Source organism: Geospiza fortis, unplaced genomic scaffold, assembly GCF_000277835.1.
Source record: "Geospiza fortis unplaced genomic scaffold, GeoFor_1.0 scaffold417, whole genome shotgun sequence".
NCBI lineage: Eukaryota > Metazoa > Chordata > Aves > Passeriformes > Thraupidae > Geospiza > Geospiza fortis.
In genome coordinates this window covers 358,125-372,361 of record NW_005054535.1, presented here as the reverse complement: position 1 = coordinate 372,361, position 14,237 = coordinate 358,125, and the positions used below count along the sequence as shown (strand labels likewise).

Sequence of the window (14,237 nt, the reverse complement as noted above, 5' to 3'; positions counted from 1 at the left end):
AGCAGGAATAGGAAATGAGAGGCACCTGCACTGTTCATATTGTCTGTAACAGGCTCTTTGGCCACAACATGCCAATGTATTTTCTCTTGGTAGCAGAACTTGCACTAAGCTGCTGTACACATCACCACACACACGTGGCTGTGGAGTCCAGCACGTACATTCCATGTCTGTGACCAGAACAGGGTGACCCTAAACGAGGGAGAGCATTCATTCCACCTTGCATGTGGGGGACACTTCATGAGTGGCATCTTGCTTGTGGGATTTACTGGTTCCTGTGCAGCTGAAGGATTCCATAGCAGGTGGCATTCTGCTGAGGTGGTGTCACTGCTGAGCATGTTCAGTGCAAACAAAACCTTCAACAAGGGCATCAATAAAATGAATTTTTACATGTCATCTGTGTCATTTCAGAGTGGTTTGTGCAGGCTCTATAAGAAATAAAGTTGGTGTTTGAGGAGGAATGTAAATGATGCCAATTTGATTGTGTAAAGTGGGTGCCTCAGGGAGATAAATGCCTTTATGCAGTTGGCACTGTAAACCTGGGACTAAGTCGCTGTCTGAAAAACTGAAACTAATTGTTTTCTTGGTCATTTTTCTTAGTGTTTCCCAAAAGGAGTGCTGAGCCTTTCCCAGAACCTCAAGTGAAAATGTCTTCAGGAATGCAGCTGAACCATTTTTGTTTACTGTGTTGGTAGCATGCTAAGGGCAGTGCTTTGATTATGAAGACAATAAATACCTCATCAGTTTCCGGCTCCTAAAGTATTGATACTGTCCTTTGGCTCTGTAGCTTTGATTTTTTAAGGATCTTTTATTTACTGCTGAAGTGATTCATGTTACTCGAGATATTGAAAGGTTTTTTAGATACATTAGGACACCAGGCCCTTATGACACAACAGTCTGAGATGGCTGCAAGTTCCTGTGGAAGGTGAAGCAGGGCAGGAAGGGGAAATGGACAATTTCAATGACATAAGTTGGACATATGAAGGACTTCTGGGGGGGAAGCATGAGGTGCAGCTGTGTACTTCAGTTACAAAAGATGCTGGTGTCAACTAGGGCTCTGAAACAGCTTGAGTATGACAATGTCAGCTGCAAAGTCAGATGGGAGCAAGCAGGCAGTCGTTATTCTTAGATCTTGTCTCAAGATGGTGCTACTGTGTGCTGGAAGAGGACAAGTAGGGATAAAAACTCTGTAAGAAGTGGGAAAGCTGATGTAAAGATGGAAACCATCTCAGGGATTTCTGAGCTACTGATTGATGATAAAATTAAATTAATTTTGTACCCTCAATACAATATTTTCCTTTTGTAAAATGGTAGTTACACCTTTTTTTTTCTTTACAAAACAATGGGACAAAAGAGAAGCTCTCGGAGAGGCTTCACTCTTAGGATGTGCATAGATGGCACTTAGCATCATGTGGCAGCTGCAGTGCAAGGCAGTAATGCTGATTACTGATTCTGGTTCATGGTGACTTGGTTGTACCTGTCCTGTCTTCTGTTAAAGGACAAAGGCAGCCTTGTGGTATCTGATTTGGCCTTTACTTGTGGATGTAAATCTAGCAGGCACTTAAAACAGCTACCGATGCACTTGTCCTTTGTTTTGACCTGCTGCACAGCAGAGAACTTTTGCTTCATATCACATGATAATGCATAGAAATTTAATAGTCAAAAAATATGCATTGATTCTGTGGCAGATCAAGCCTGTGTTAAAATTTTTACCTATTCCATTACCAGGAGCAAAACCAAGTGAAAGAATAAAATGTCCTAATAATTAAACCATCCTGAATTTGCTCAAAGTGTTTAAGAGTTTAAGCTCAAACTCAGTTAATTAATTGGTTCCCAACTGAAGAAGTAAGTAGTATATTAATCTGGAATTAAGCAGCCCATGCCTACAGCTTTTTTTCTTTCTATTGGGAACCAGCTTCTATTGAAATCAGCTTAAATTGACAAAATCAGATGGTGTAAGGACAGAGCTTAATGTCTTCCAGTTGTACAGCCAAGTAAGGAGGAAGATGAAGCTTCTCAGGAAATTAAATGTCCCCTTCAGTTCACACCCATTCCTAAAACAATACAATTGCTAAAGAGATGCATGATCTCTCTTGGCTTATTCACTCAGGGCCGGAATTAATTTTTTATTGTACTTATGTGATTTGATGCAAGGTGAAAGTTTGGTGATGTTGGGGAAAAGGATGATTAGCTTCTAATAACCTGTAATAGGGAAAGTATTATGAGAACATGCCCTTCCTACACACTGCAGTTTGTCTTCCTATTGTACTAGAAGTTGTAAGTATCTGGACAAACAGGAAGCTCTGTCAGCACACTTAAAGAAGGAAGTTTTGAGGGCATGGTCACAAGATTGGAAAGGGTTCATTTTTCTTTCTCAGAGCTTCATGGTGTCCTGAATCCAGTCAAGATAACGAATCACTTTTGTGTAAACACCAGGAATGTCCTTACGGCCACAGCCTATTCCCCAGCTGATGATTCCAATCAGATACATCCGATCATCCTTCATACACACCAGAGGCCCTCCAGAGTCGCCCTACAGAGAAGCAGCACATTAGTAACAATCTCTTTGTTTATTTTTGCATTGCTTTTCCCACCCCCACTGGCTTTAGGGGTGCACTAGTGTTTACAGAAATACCCTGTGTAGCATGCTCACAAATCAAGAGCTCTTCGTTGTCACAGACATATTTTCTGAAAAATCCTTTTGCTAGGATCTTTTCTCCTGAGAAGCTGAGAGGCCTCAGAAAATAAATGTAAACAACAATTATCTGCTGCTGTGGAATGCAACAGGTGCATCTTTGATTGGTCTCATGTGCTTGTTTTTAATTATTGGCCAATCACAGTCCAGCTGGCTCGGACTCTCTGGTCAGTCACAAGATTTTATTATCATTCTATTCCTTTCAAGCATTCTGATGAAATCTTCTATTCTTTTAGTATAGTTTTAGTATATCATTTTCTTTTAGTATAATATATATCATAAAATAATCAATCAGCCTTCTGAAATATGGTGTCAAGATTCTCAATCCCTTCCCTCGTCCTGGGACCCCCTCAAAGACCACCACACTTAGTAACAGTTACTTTTACCTAAATCACTTTCATGTTCCAGACTCCCTCAATGCTCCTCTTATGGGGAGAGACACAGAAAAATGTAACACTAAAGTGTCTTAACTTTGTACGGAGCTCACTTATGAAATGCAGATAAAATGTTGAAAAGGAAAAAGAGAGGGAGGCCCTTGTTCAAGCTATAAAGATCAAAGGGGTTTTATACTGCTATGTGTAACAGTAAAGCAAAATTATTAAATAGCTGTTTAAACAGAAAGGATGTGGATTGAATGCACGCCTTCCTTTTTCACCATGTCATTGCTCTCTAGCATCTTTCAGCATTTATTTATTCTTTTCTCTACTTTTCAGTAGAGGGGCACCCCCTTCCTTGTACAGAACCTCCTGCTGAGTGTTTTGCATGTTCACATAACAGAAAATAGTAGGAAATGCTGGGGTGGGTTTTCCTGTTCAGTTTTGTGGTATTTCCTGTATTTGGGATTTTCAGCTCTGTGTTGCTCTGGTTTGATTGCTTAAGTGTTCCCTGCCTTCCCCTCCATGAGAGGAAGAGAAATGAAAGAGGAGCCACCAGTTCTGTTCATCAAAAATCTACGCATAACTTCTTTAAACTATTTTCTGAAGCTTTTTGTTTAGTTAGCTCAAAGTACAGAGAAAAGAAAAGTAAAAAGAACAGAATTGGGTTTACCTTGCAGGCATCATCAAGGTGCCTTGTGTCTCCTGCACATAACATGTTTTCTGTGACTGTCCTGTTGTCCAGGTACTGTGCTGTGCACCGACTGGCTGGGAACAATCTGACGTGCCCTTCCTTCAGGTGCTCTGAGTAGAATGGAGAAACTGGAAGAAAAATGACAAAATAAATACGTATATATGTCTGTGTGTGTGCATATATATATGTTTTTTAAAAGTTGCAATTCCATTTTCATAGTTTAGGGGAGAGTGAACAGAAGTAGCTCTGTGGCTGATGTCTCTCCTACCTTATTCATTGTGCCATTTTTTTTTTAGTTTTGTGGATACTCTACTACTAACAGAACAACCCTACAACTGACAGAACTGAGATGAATAACTTACAGCAAAACTTGATTTTGAGTAACTCCCACACACATTTTTTAGTGCTCATATAAGCCAATATGTTACATTACACATTCAGTGGTGCTAAAGGCTTGAATTCTTTGAGGGCAGAAGCTCTGGACATGTCCACATGTATGTTCTACTTACATTCTTCATTTTTGCCATAACCAGAGATCTCACATTCAGTCCAGTCAGGCAGCTGCAGCTCTGGGCTGGGGAGGCAGGCTGTGCGCACTGTGCCGGTTTCCACAGCACACTCTTCTGCATCTGAGTTCAACTGCAACAGAGCTGAACGAGGAAAAAACACCCCCACTTCATCAATCACAAACTTGAGCCAACCGCGACCTTCCAGCCACAAAGTCAGAGAAGTTCTTACCAATGTCATTGTTGAAGTTTTCTGGGTCAAATCTCTGATGCACAATGTAGTTCTTCACTTGAAACTTCTGTTCACTTTCCTCTGGAGTTGCTCGGGAGGTCCTACCCAGCACAATCTTCAGCTGATTTGTACTAAAGCTGAAGCAAAGAGAGTCTCTATTCCTGTGTTTACTGGAGTGGACCCTTCCCCTTGAAGATGTGCTATTGGAAAGTCTGCTTTTTTTTTTTCTTTTAATTTTTTCAAAATTTATTTTTACTTTAGCTCTATTACTGCTTTGTTACCCAGGCAGTTTGACTTCAAAGTGACCTATTTACCTTCATTTTTGTTCTATGTGCTTACAGCCATCAGGGCAAAGCTTCTCTGCCAGCCTTTTGCTGTTCTCAAGTTTCAGATGGTTCTGCATTGTGTATTGACAACTTTGTTCTTAAGGTATCTGATACTCTCCTGTGCTACCTTAATGCCATCCTGCTAGTTTGCCCAATCAAATGCCCCTCTGTAATGCTCAGCACAATGAACTATAATCTTTAGTGCAGACTTAGTGGGATAAAGAGGGTTTTCCCCCCAATATACCCTTCCAGTAAAGCTCTACTGGATGCTTCTATTTTCCAGATATTTTCCCTCCAGATAGTACTGAATCCTCAACTTACCCTTCCTCAAAACAGTGAGCAGCTGACAAAACCCAGCAGGAGCTGATCAGAATTCCCCCACAGAGGAAGTGCTCTCCAGGCACTCGGTGATACTTCACAAAGATGGCAGCTTGCCATGGGTGAGCTGCAATGTCTGCAGAGGAACCACCTTGAATCCTGAACTGCCGTGCTCTGCGCTGCCGTAAGCCACAGGTGGCTGTGGATGACAAACCCAAAATGAGAATTTTTGCTCAGGCACTCTTGCTTTCAGTTAGGGTTAAGAGCCTCCTAGTCCATGTTGAGGCAGCCTGCCATGAACTATTTAGTATTTGAGTCATCCCTGTTTCCTAGGAAACTTGTATTCTGATTTGAAAAATACAGTAAGGAAACCCTGCCTTTCCTGTTCTCCATTTCTGCAATCTTCCCTTCTGGCAGACCAAAAGGCACTTCTGTGAGAGTGGAGCTACAGAATCTATTTCTGCTCCAAAAAGCTTTTCTTGTTTGTTTGTTTAACTCCAGCTCTTTGTTCACTGCAAGATGCTGGACTGTAATACAGCTTTTTTTTTCCTCTAGATCTTATTTTAGTACAGATGACATGCAGGACAGTAAAGCTTCAAAGATAGAGAAGAATGAGGAGTGCTGGTATCCTTACAGCAATTAGGCACATTGCAGTACTCCCAGGTGAGCTGATTTCCTTTCAGGACATGGCACCAGGGCTTGCTGTCATTATCAGGATTCCTGCAGCACAGGAGAGAGAAGAGCTATTTTTATTAGCAGATCTGCAGAGAGTTTGCAGAGACCTAAAGGTGTCAGACTGTGACCCAAGTTTATTCTTTTTGATTTTTCTAGACATACAGAGGGCTCTAAGGGCACAATAAATTTGCACTTGCAGAGTCTGATCTTAGAGAAGCATAAATAGGTCAGGTGGAATAAAAATTACAATTGGGAGTGAGTTTCATTGTCACCACTAATGCATTTTGTGTGCTTTACTAATCCATGTAAAGGACTCGAGCCTTGCCTTAAGAGTACTCCAATGCAGTTTGGTGGGGTTTTTTTTAAATTCTATAACCAACTACATACCTGCAGAAATTGTGACTACCAAGGCCCAGCCGGTGAGCATCTCTTCTCCAAGCAGTATATACCTTGTTGATAAGGATTAGAGAACTCCACTTCAAACAGGTAGCTCCAGAGCTGGTAACACTGTGGCTGCCACGGTAATCTGTGCCTCTTCCAGAGCTGCAGTTGATGTTCCTAACTTCAATAAGAAAGCTGCACGTTAACAGATTGATGTGAACCTGTCAGTTGTTCCTAGGTGTGATTTCTATCAAGGCATCTATATATTACCTCTGTGTATCTCATCCTCTCAGTGTCATAAATACCAAAAGCCTAAATACGATATAACATGAGAGTCTCAACTTTTTAGGCTACAGAAATAGCCCAAGTTCACAGAGAACCCTTTATGTATGCAGTGAATAATGGAAATTCCAAAGTCCATTCTCTGTCCATGTACCTTTTGAACAGGAGGGCACACTGCAGTGTTCCCAGGTGTACCTTCCCCCTTTGTAGATGTAGCACCAAGGTCTGGAATCCTCATCTGGGTTTCTGAAAGAGTCCCAATATCATGCATCATTATAAAGCTACTGCCAATATATATATATGTCATGTAGGCCATCTGTACTTCACTTAGTCCTGCTCTGCAGTGAAGATGTGGACTGAACTGTCAGAAGTTGCTAGAATTCCTGTTTTAACTATAAAACTGTGGAGTTGAGGTGAAGATGAGATGGCAAGTAGCAGGAGTGGACAGCATGTTTGTGCAGTTTAGGTCATGTACAGGAAACACTCAGTTTTCTTTACAGTTTTGACCAGGATTTGAAGCAGTAAGAAACTGAATTACAAATGGAGTTTAGGGAGGGCTGGGAAGGGCCAAGGGAAAGACTGTGGGGTGAGAGATACTTGCATTTTGTAGTCTGCCATAAACATCCAGCCTAGGAAGATCTGAAGTTCAGATATGTCTACAGATGTTGCAATTACTGCACAGAATCTGCACCTGTGCAGAGTGTTCCCTGCTTGGAATCTGACTACAGCAATCAGCCATTCTTTTGCTCCAGGCTCTCTGAAGGCTGATTGCTGTGGCTCTGACCTTCCATCAGCCCCTCACCTGCAGTAGTTGTGATTGCCCAATCCCAGCTCAGCAGCATCCTCTCTTTGGCCACTGTACATCCAGTTCACCAGGCCGTCACTATTCCAATTTAAACATTCAGCTCCACTCTCTGTCGTGCTCCAGGTACCCCTGTATGTGACTCCAGTGTCTTTGTAGCATTTAACTTCAGTATCTGAACAAAAGGGAGCAAAATGTAAGGACAGCATCCAAATTCTTTCCCAGACAGCTTCCCTAGTCTCTGTTCTGCTTAAACTCGGCTCTCAGACATCTTGTCTAGTAAGTCAGTGAAAATGCTCTGTCAGGCAGACTGTGAGTGGACATGAAGGTCTTCAGTTACAAAATCCACAGTTTTATTAAGAGACACCTAAAACAACCCAGGTGCCTTAAAAGTTCTTTGTAGTTATAGCTTTAGAATAAAAAAAGACAACTTATTAGAGAGCCTGGCCTACAGCAGGAGCTTCTGGGTACCTCATCCTTGTGCACTGCACAGCTAACATCAATAGCACTGCTCACAGCAGCTGATGTGGTACACTCACCTATTTCACACTGCTTCCCTGAGAAACCTTGGTGGCACTGGCAGATGAAGAGCTGTGGGGAATAATAGGCCTGTGAACATTGGCCCCCATTGTAGCATTTATTTCTAGTGCAGACTGTGGAATAAGCAAAAGCCAGGAAATACTGTTAGATTTCAGAGAAGCAAGAAGCTGGCAATGTATACACACCTTTCATTTTCCTGTCAGTCTCCTTGAGCCTGTTCTGTTTTACCCTGCCCACCTTTTTATGTAGTGCTTCCATTCTTTCTTTATTTTTGTTTTCATTTCTATCCTCTTTTATTCCCAGATAAATTTTCTGTGCAGTAACTGTGTCCCTGACTGTTCTTCTTTAGGATGATTAGATGGACAATCTCTCACCATTTCCTTTTCCTTTGTCATACATACCTCTGACAGGCACAGTGTGGCAACGACTCCGACCACTGTCGCACCTACAGTATTCTATTCTGCTCCCTGAAAGCCTCAGCCAGGTCCCCCTGTGCTGGTAAATTTCTGCAGATGAATTATCTGTGCAAATGGCTGTAAGCAGAGAAAGGAAATCCTCTTTTAGAGATTCAGGGAAAAGACCTGGCTGAGCAAAAGGACTCCCTTCTGTTTCCTGGAGAAAAGTAAGAGAAAGATGGGAGCATCTGTCTAATGGGTTGCCCTTTTTCCTTCTCAGACCACAGCTGGCCCATCTCTCTCTCTGCTGTGCTGCCAGATGCACTATTCCACTACTGACTGGCCTCTTTTTCTTTCAGGAAGAGCAGAGGGAAGGGAAAACTTTGTTGTGGATGGTATTAACAGTCTGGTATTTTGCTTTCTGAATCCCTCATCCACATAACCATGACAAAAAGCTTTCAGGCTCTGTTTCTTCAACATCACTTGCTTTTCCCTCCCGTGTTCATACTGCTCCAGCTAACATGGTTTTAGTTAGCCTGGCTTACCTCTAGATCTGGCTCCTCGTTTGAAACGCACGTGTAAGCCCTGCAAGCAGAGAAGGTGAAATCTGTGAGTAACTGCTCTCTTAAAAATACGAGAGAACAAGTACCTCCAAAAAGTCAGTCCTTTTCTTGAGGGAATCAGGGAATCTCTGAGGAACTGTCTGCCCTCCTGTCAGTCCAGTGAAAAGTGCCTCTAGTACCTCAGGATGGGTTCCTAAGAATTTTTGTAAATAATTTAGTTGCCATGGATTGCCAGGTGATTGCTTGTCACTCAGATGTAACATTTATTCCTCTGATTTCTAGTGAGCTAAGCAGACTCTCCTGCCTGATGCAGACAGCTGGAGTCAATGCTAAGGAAGTGCTGCTGAAAATACAGGAAGATGGCAAGAGAATGATTTGATGCATCAGCCTCTTACCTGGCACTGGGCAGTCATGACTGCTGCCACCAGCAGAAGGAGACATGGGAGTTTCCCTTCCATTCTGAGTGTTTTCCACATCAGTTCCAAATCTCAAATTACCTGTAGAGACAAAAAATAAGATGTTGAACAAAGGAGTTTTACAGTGTGTGTTTTCTCTCTTCCTTTTAAAATATAATATCTCCTCTACAAACCAAGAGCTGGGAGTGTGATAGAGTAGCAAGCACGAGATACAGGCAAGAAGCTACAATTTAATTTCCAGTCTCTAGGATTGCCCTGTAGTTCCAAAGATTTGAAATAACATTCCAGCACTGTTGCCCACACCATCACCTTTTTATCATCCATGTTATATGCAGAAAGCTAACCCAATTATTTGAGAAAATTACTACTTCCAGAAATCATGAGCTCAGACTTTGTTTATATAAAGGCAGAGAAGGCAGCTGGATAACAGCTGGTGAAACTGAAGTATGATAGATGAGTCATAAATTGGGATTCAAGGCTAATATGGAGCAAGACTCTGTGGTTTTTTAGTAGTTTTGTTGTTGGGGTTTTTTTTGTTGTTTGTCTGTTTTAAAATTTGTTCAAAGCAAAAGGCACAAATAGTCCACTTTCTGAAGCAGAACCAAGAGTACTACAGGATGTGATTTCTCATCATCAGTCTGCAAAAAGAAGGGACTTAAGTTGCAAGTCAGACTGAAAAGATTCACAAGAACATCTTCTAAGAACCCTAATTACTCCATACTTTATCTTTGGGTCACATCTTGATGATAAAATCCTTATAATTTGGAGCATCTCTCAGCGATTTTATTGGTCCATAGATTTCACAGTACACTTTTTATATACTTTCAAGCCATTTTTCACCTCTTAGGAAACATTTTGCATTGTATAGCAAACCTTTTTAAAAGTGGTACAAGTGATTTTCAACTCATTGATTTTCAACATTAATTTCAATTGAATCTGAACTAAATCAGCAGCATTCCCAAAGCCAAAGTGAATGATCTGAACTGCTCCAGTCCCTTGGTTTCTGCCCTAACCCTGCACAGTGTCCTTTCTCCCTGCAGCTGTAGCTACACAGGCTTGTGTTCTGCATCCCACAGTGACAATATTTGTTGGTATCACAGGTGATCTTTGTCGTTATCTGTGGAGAAGGCTTGAAGTTCTTACAACTGGAAGAAACAAGATTCTGGTAGCTAAGAAGCTTTCAGGGAAAGCTTTGTTCAGTGAAACTACTTAGATCACAGTTGAGCTGCATTGTTAGAATTCCTGCCTGGGAAACACAGTAAAGAAATGTTGAGACCTTATTCTAAGGTGCTGCTGCTAAGATGCCCCAAAAACAAGGCAACACCATGTTTTTTTTATTTTATTTTTTGGGGATTTTTTGTTTCTTTTGGTTAGTTTTTTTTTTTTGGTGGGAGGACAGCTAGCCTAACTGATAATCTTGGAAGAAGTCCCAGCTACCTGAAACCTGCAGATCATTTTCAGAGGGTAGCAAGAAACATCTTTTTAAACTTAAAAATGTCCTTTTTATATTTTCTTTGCCTGGAAGACTGACATGAGGAGTCTCTATTTAAAAAGCACCTGCACGGCTTAATCAAGTTCATCTCATATATTCATCTGTACAAGCAGGTTCTAGCTGTACACAGCAAGTGTTTTTACTGCAAAATGCTGCAGAGAGACTCTAGAACAGACTTCTGTTTTTGGGGGAAAAAAGCTAAAAATCCAAAAGAAAACAAAAGATGCTGTAGCCTTTGAAGATATTGGAGGAAATGAATATTTTAAAGTCTTTGTTTCTGGAGTCATTCTCAGTATTTCCTGTGGTTTTGGCCACATTTAAGGAGAATCAAAGATGACTCCCCCCTCCTCTTCCTCCTCTGTGTCCCTCCATTATCATGCTTTGGACCCTGGGGTGAAAGGGTCCAAATTTATCTCATCTCCTCCTGGGAAGATTAGATAAATTCTCCTTTTGCAGCTAGTTCTCTGTGTCTCCTTACCTTATCATCAAGTTATTTGTCCATAACTCTTAAGTTCTTCTGCCAATGTCCTTTGTGCAGGAGACTCCTCCTTGCTTAACTGGCCAGAGCCTGAGGCTGTCAACGCTTTCCCTGGAATGCTTCAGCTTTCTTGAAACAACTGAAAGTGTGCAGCTTTATCTACACTATGAATCTCTTCAAAAGCAGGAAAGCAATAGCTCAGTTAGGTAACTATCATGGTGCTTCACTTATTAAATTGGGATTTATTCAAAATGTATTAAATATTAATATTTAATCGTATTTCATGGCAATGCCATTGATGTTGAAAACAGGAAATGCCCTTTTTGAAACAGGTGCAGAGTAGTGCCTACCTTTTTTTTTTTTTTTTTGCTGTTTCTCTTCTGTATTCTCTTGATTTTCTTTCCAGACCAGTCTGGCTTTGTGTTTCCTGTGTGTCTGCTCTGATTTCTCCGTTCTACTCGCAGCGCCACTGGAGGGGGTGGAGCGTGCTGGTGGAGCTGGGCCATGGGGCGTGCTGAACGCATCCCACCCCTTCCCGAGCATCCAGGGCACGGTCCAGGCAGGGGGATGGTTCGGGCAGGGGATGGTCCAGGCAGGGGGATAGTCCGAGCAGGGGATGGTTCGGGCAGGGGATGGTCCAGGCAGGGGGATAGTCCGAGCAGGGGATGGTTCGGGCAGGGGATGGTCCAGGCAGGGGGATAGTCCGAGCAGGGGATGGTTCGGGCAGGGGATGGTCCAGGCAGGGGGATAGTCCGAGCAGGGGATGGTTCGGGCAGGGGATGGTCCAGGCAGGGGGATAGTCCGAGCAGGGGATGGTTCGGGCAGGGGATGGTCCAGGCAGGGGGATAGTCCGAGCAGGGGATGGTTCGGGCAGGGGATGGTCCAGGCAGGGGGATAGTCCGAGCAGGGGATGGTTCGGGCAGGGGATGGTCCAGGCAGGGGGATAGTCCGAGCAGGGGATGGTTCGGGCAGGGGATGGTCCAGGCAGGGGGATAGTCCGAGCAGGGGATGGTTCGGGCAGGGGATGGTCCAGGCAGGGGGATAGTCCGAGCAGGGGATGGTTCGGGCAGGGGATGGTCCAGGCAGGGGGATAGTCCGAGCAGGGGATGGTTCGGGCAGGGGATGGTCCAGGCAGGGGGATAGTCCGAGCAGGGGATGGTTCGGGCAGGGGATGGTCCAGGCAGGGGGATAGTCCGAGCAGGGGATGGTTCGGGCAGGGGATGATCCAGGCAGGGGATGGTCCGGGCAGGGGGATGTTCCAGGCAGGCGTCCGGATGATCGGGGAGGGAGCCTGTGCAGGACGGGAGGAAAGCTGCTCGCTGCCGTGCTGCTGGATTTCACATTTTGTTCGTTTTGTTCTTTCTCTTTTCCAGTCAGAGAGCAGATTCAGGTTTCAAAACAATTTTTTTCCCCCATTGAACACCTTGTTGTTCAATGTACGTATCCCTTAGGATGAACTGTCCTGTGATGCTTCTAGGAGTGTGAGTGAAAGCACAGCTGTATTATTTCTATATAATTACATATATTATAATATATATATTTAAAACATATAAATTATAATATAAAAAATATATATATTTCTATATAATATAATTTGAAGTCTGCAGTATGTAGACTTAGCCCTAATAATTTCACACACAAGTGTGCTGTATTCCTAATTAAGATGCTTGGCAGAGAGGCCCTGACCCACTTGTGGAGCAAAACATGCCCTGAACAGAGTCATGGGAGAAGAAACAGTCACGGGAGCTTTCAAGTTAAATGAGCAAAACTTAGAACTTTAGATACAAATAAGGAACAGCATGTTCAGGGCCAGAGTTAAATGTTCACTGATATTACTCATGCTAGAAAATGAAGATTTATTCATCAGAATGTGGTCATGAGGTATGCAGTTATCAAAGTGTGGCAGGCAAATGTGATGATCAGTTTCAGAGCTGATCTTAGGGCACTGTTATGCAAACAGTCAGTGCTGCAATTGTTTCAGTGATGAATGTGTCCTACCTGCTCGGAACTGAGGATGTGACACACTAGCAATCAAGCTCCTGACAGAATTTAGTATAAGACATAAAAACCAGTATGTGAGGGACTTCCATTTGCAGAAGCAGCTCTGTGGAGTCCTCATTTGGAAAGCACAGCACTGGTTATTTTGCATAATGGTAAAGATGAAATGCTGGGTACTCTGTGTATCTCTGTTTATCTCTTCTCTGCATGGAGATCTATGTCAAGATTATAAAATTTATTTCTCCAAGAGTCACAGTGCTGGTGATAACATTACTGCCATAAATCTGATTTAAGTGTAGCTGCATTTGACTGTTCCTGGACTTCCAGTTGTTGAGATTGAACACTGCTGAGCGAGCAGGGGCTAATTTATTTTATTTTTAAAGATAATAGCCATTTGACTTCTAGATTAAAGATGCTAACAAACTAATGGCCATGGGGGAAGCTTTCAGAAATTATTTCCTTTTCACAGCTTAAGGACCACTATAACTGTCTACAGAGTGTGATGCCATTTGTAGGGCTTAACATATTTTAACAAAGTGTCTGCTCTCTCAAGCACCATCTACTGGCTTTTCTCTAAGTCGATCCTCGGGATAATTTCAGCCGGACTGTTCAATGGCAGTGATGAAGTGTGACATCGTGACATCCGCGGCAGGTCCATGTCACCCTCTGTGCCCGGTGGCTTTGGCAGGTCCAGCGCAGGCAATTGGAGTTGTGGCAGATCTCGGAGCGCACTTTCCACCCCCGTACTCCTGTGCGTCTTTGCAGCGGCATTAAAGCACCTCACGCCAGCCAGCCCAGGAGGAAGAAGCATCCAAACCCGATGTAATGCCCAGAACAGCGCTTTTGCTCGGGCGGTGCGCTGGGAAAACCAAACGGCGCGTTCCGGATTGGCAAATTTTAAGAGATGCTGCGGGAAGAAGACGGCAACTCTGCAATTTTACTTACACAGCCCACGAGCTGTCCTCTCCTCTCATCCCGAGCCCCTGACTCCAGGCGGTATCGCGGCTATCGGGGCGGCCCCGAGCGCCGGCCCCGCTCGTCCCCTTTGAGGGCGGCGATCGCGATTCACCCGG

At 43.2% G+C, this 14,237-nt stretch overlaps 2 protein-coding genes across 5 annotated transcripts in view; one reads left to right on the top strand and one right to left on the bottom strand.

The window, feature by feature from the left end:
• Positions 1 to 1,627: 1,627 nt before the first annotated feature.
• Positions 1,628 to 14,231, bottom strand: PLAT (plasminogen activator, tissue type). Of its 4 annotated transcripts, none has more exons than XM_005429234.2 (14): positions 14,110 to 14,231; positions 9,176 to 9,277; positions 8,763 to 8,802; positions 8,224 to 8,355; positions 7,822 to 7,935; positions 7,283 to 7,457; positions 6,635 to 6,726; positions 6,205 to 6,379; positions 5,777 to 5,862; positions 5,146 to 5,341; positions 4,499 to 4,635; positions 4,270 to 4,410; positions 3,740 to 3,888; positions 1,628 to 2,530 (listed from the first exon to the last, which is right to left on the bottom strand). In XM_005429234.2, exons 2-14 carry the CDS (start codon positions 9,254 to 9,256, stop codon positions 2,372 to 2,374), a joined length of 1,677 nt encoding a protein of 558 aa, XP_005429291.1. In that variant the 5' UTR covers positions 9,257 to 9,277; positions 14,110 to 14,231; the 3' UTR covers positions 1,628 to 2,371. The 4 variants fall into 4 exon arrangements, with proteins under 4 accessions (XP_005429291.1, XP_030919682.1, XP_030919683.1 ...); XM_031063822.1 differs by lacking the exon at positions 14,110 to 14,231 and adding an exon at positions 11,167 to 11,759; XM_031063823.1 differs by lacking the exon at positions 14,110 to 14,231 and adding an exon at positions 11,517 to 11,759.
• Positions 13,043 to 14,237, top strand: part of IKBKB (inhibitor of nuclear factor kappa B kinase subunit beta) — an 11,711-nt gene continuing 10,516 nt past the window's right edge. The window contains exons 1-2 of the mRNA XM_014310447.2: positions 13,043 to 13,047; positions 13,930 to 13,986. Of these exons, the coding sequence (XP_014165922.1) occupies positions 13,043 to 13,047; positions 13,930 to 13,986 (62 nt within the window). The remainder of the gene's footprint in view (positions 13,048 to 13,929; positions 13,987 to 14,237) is intronic.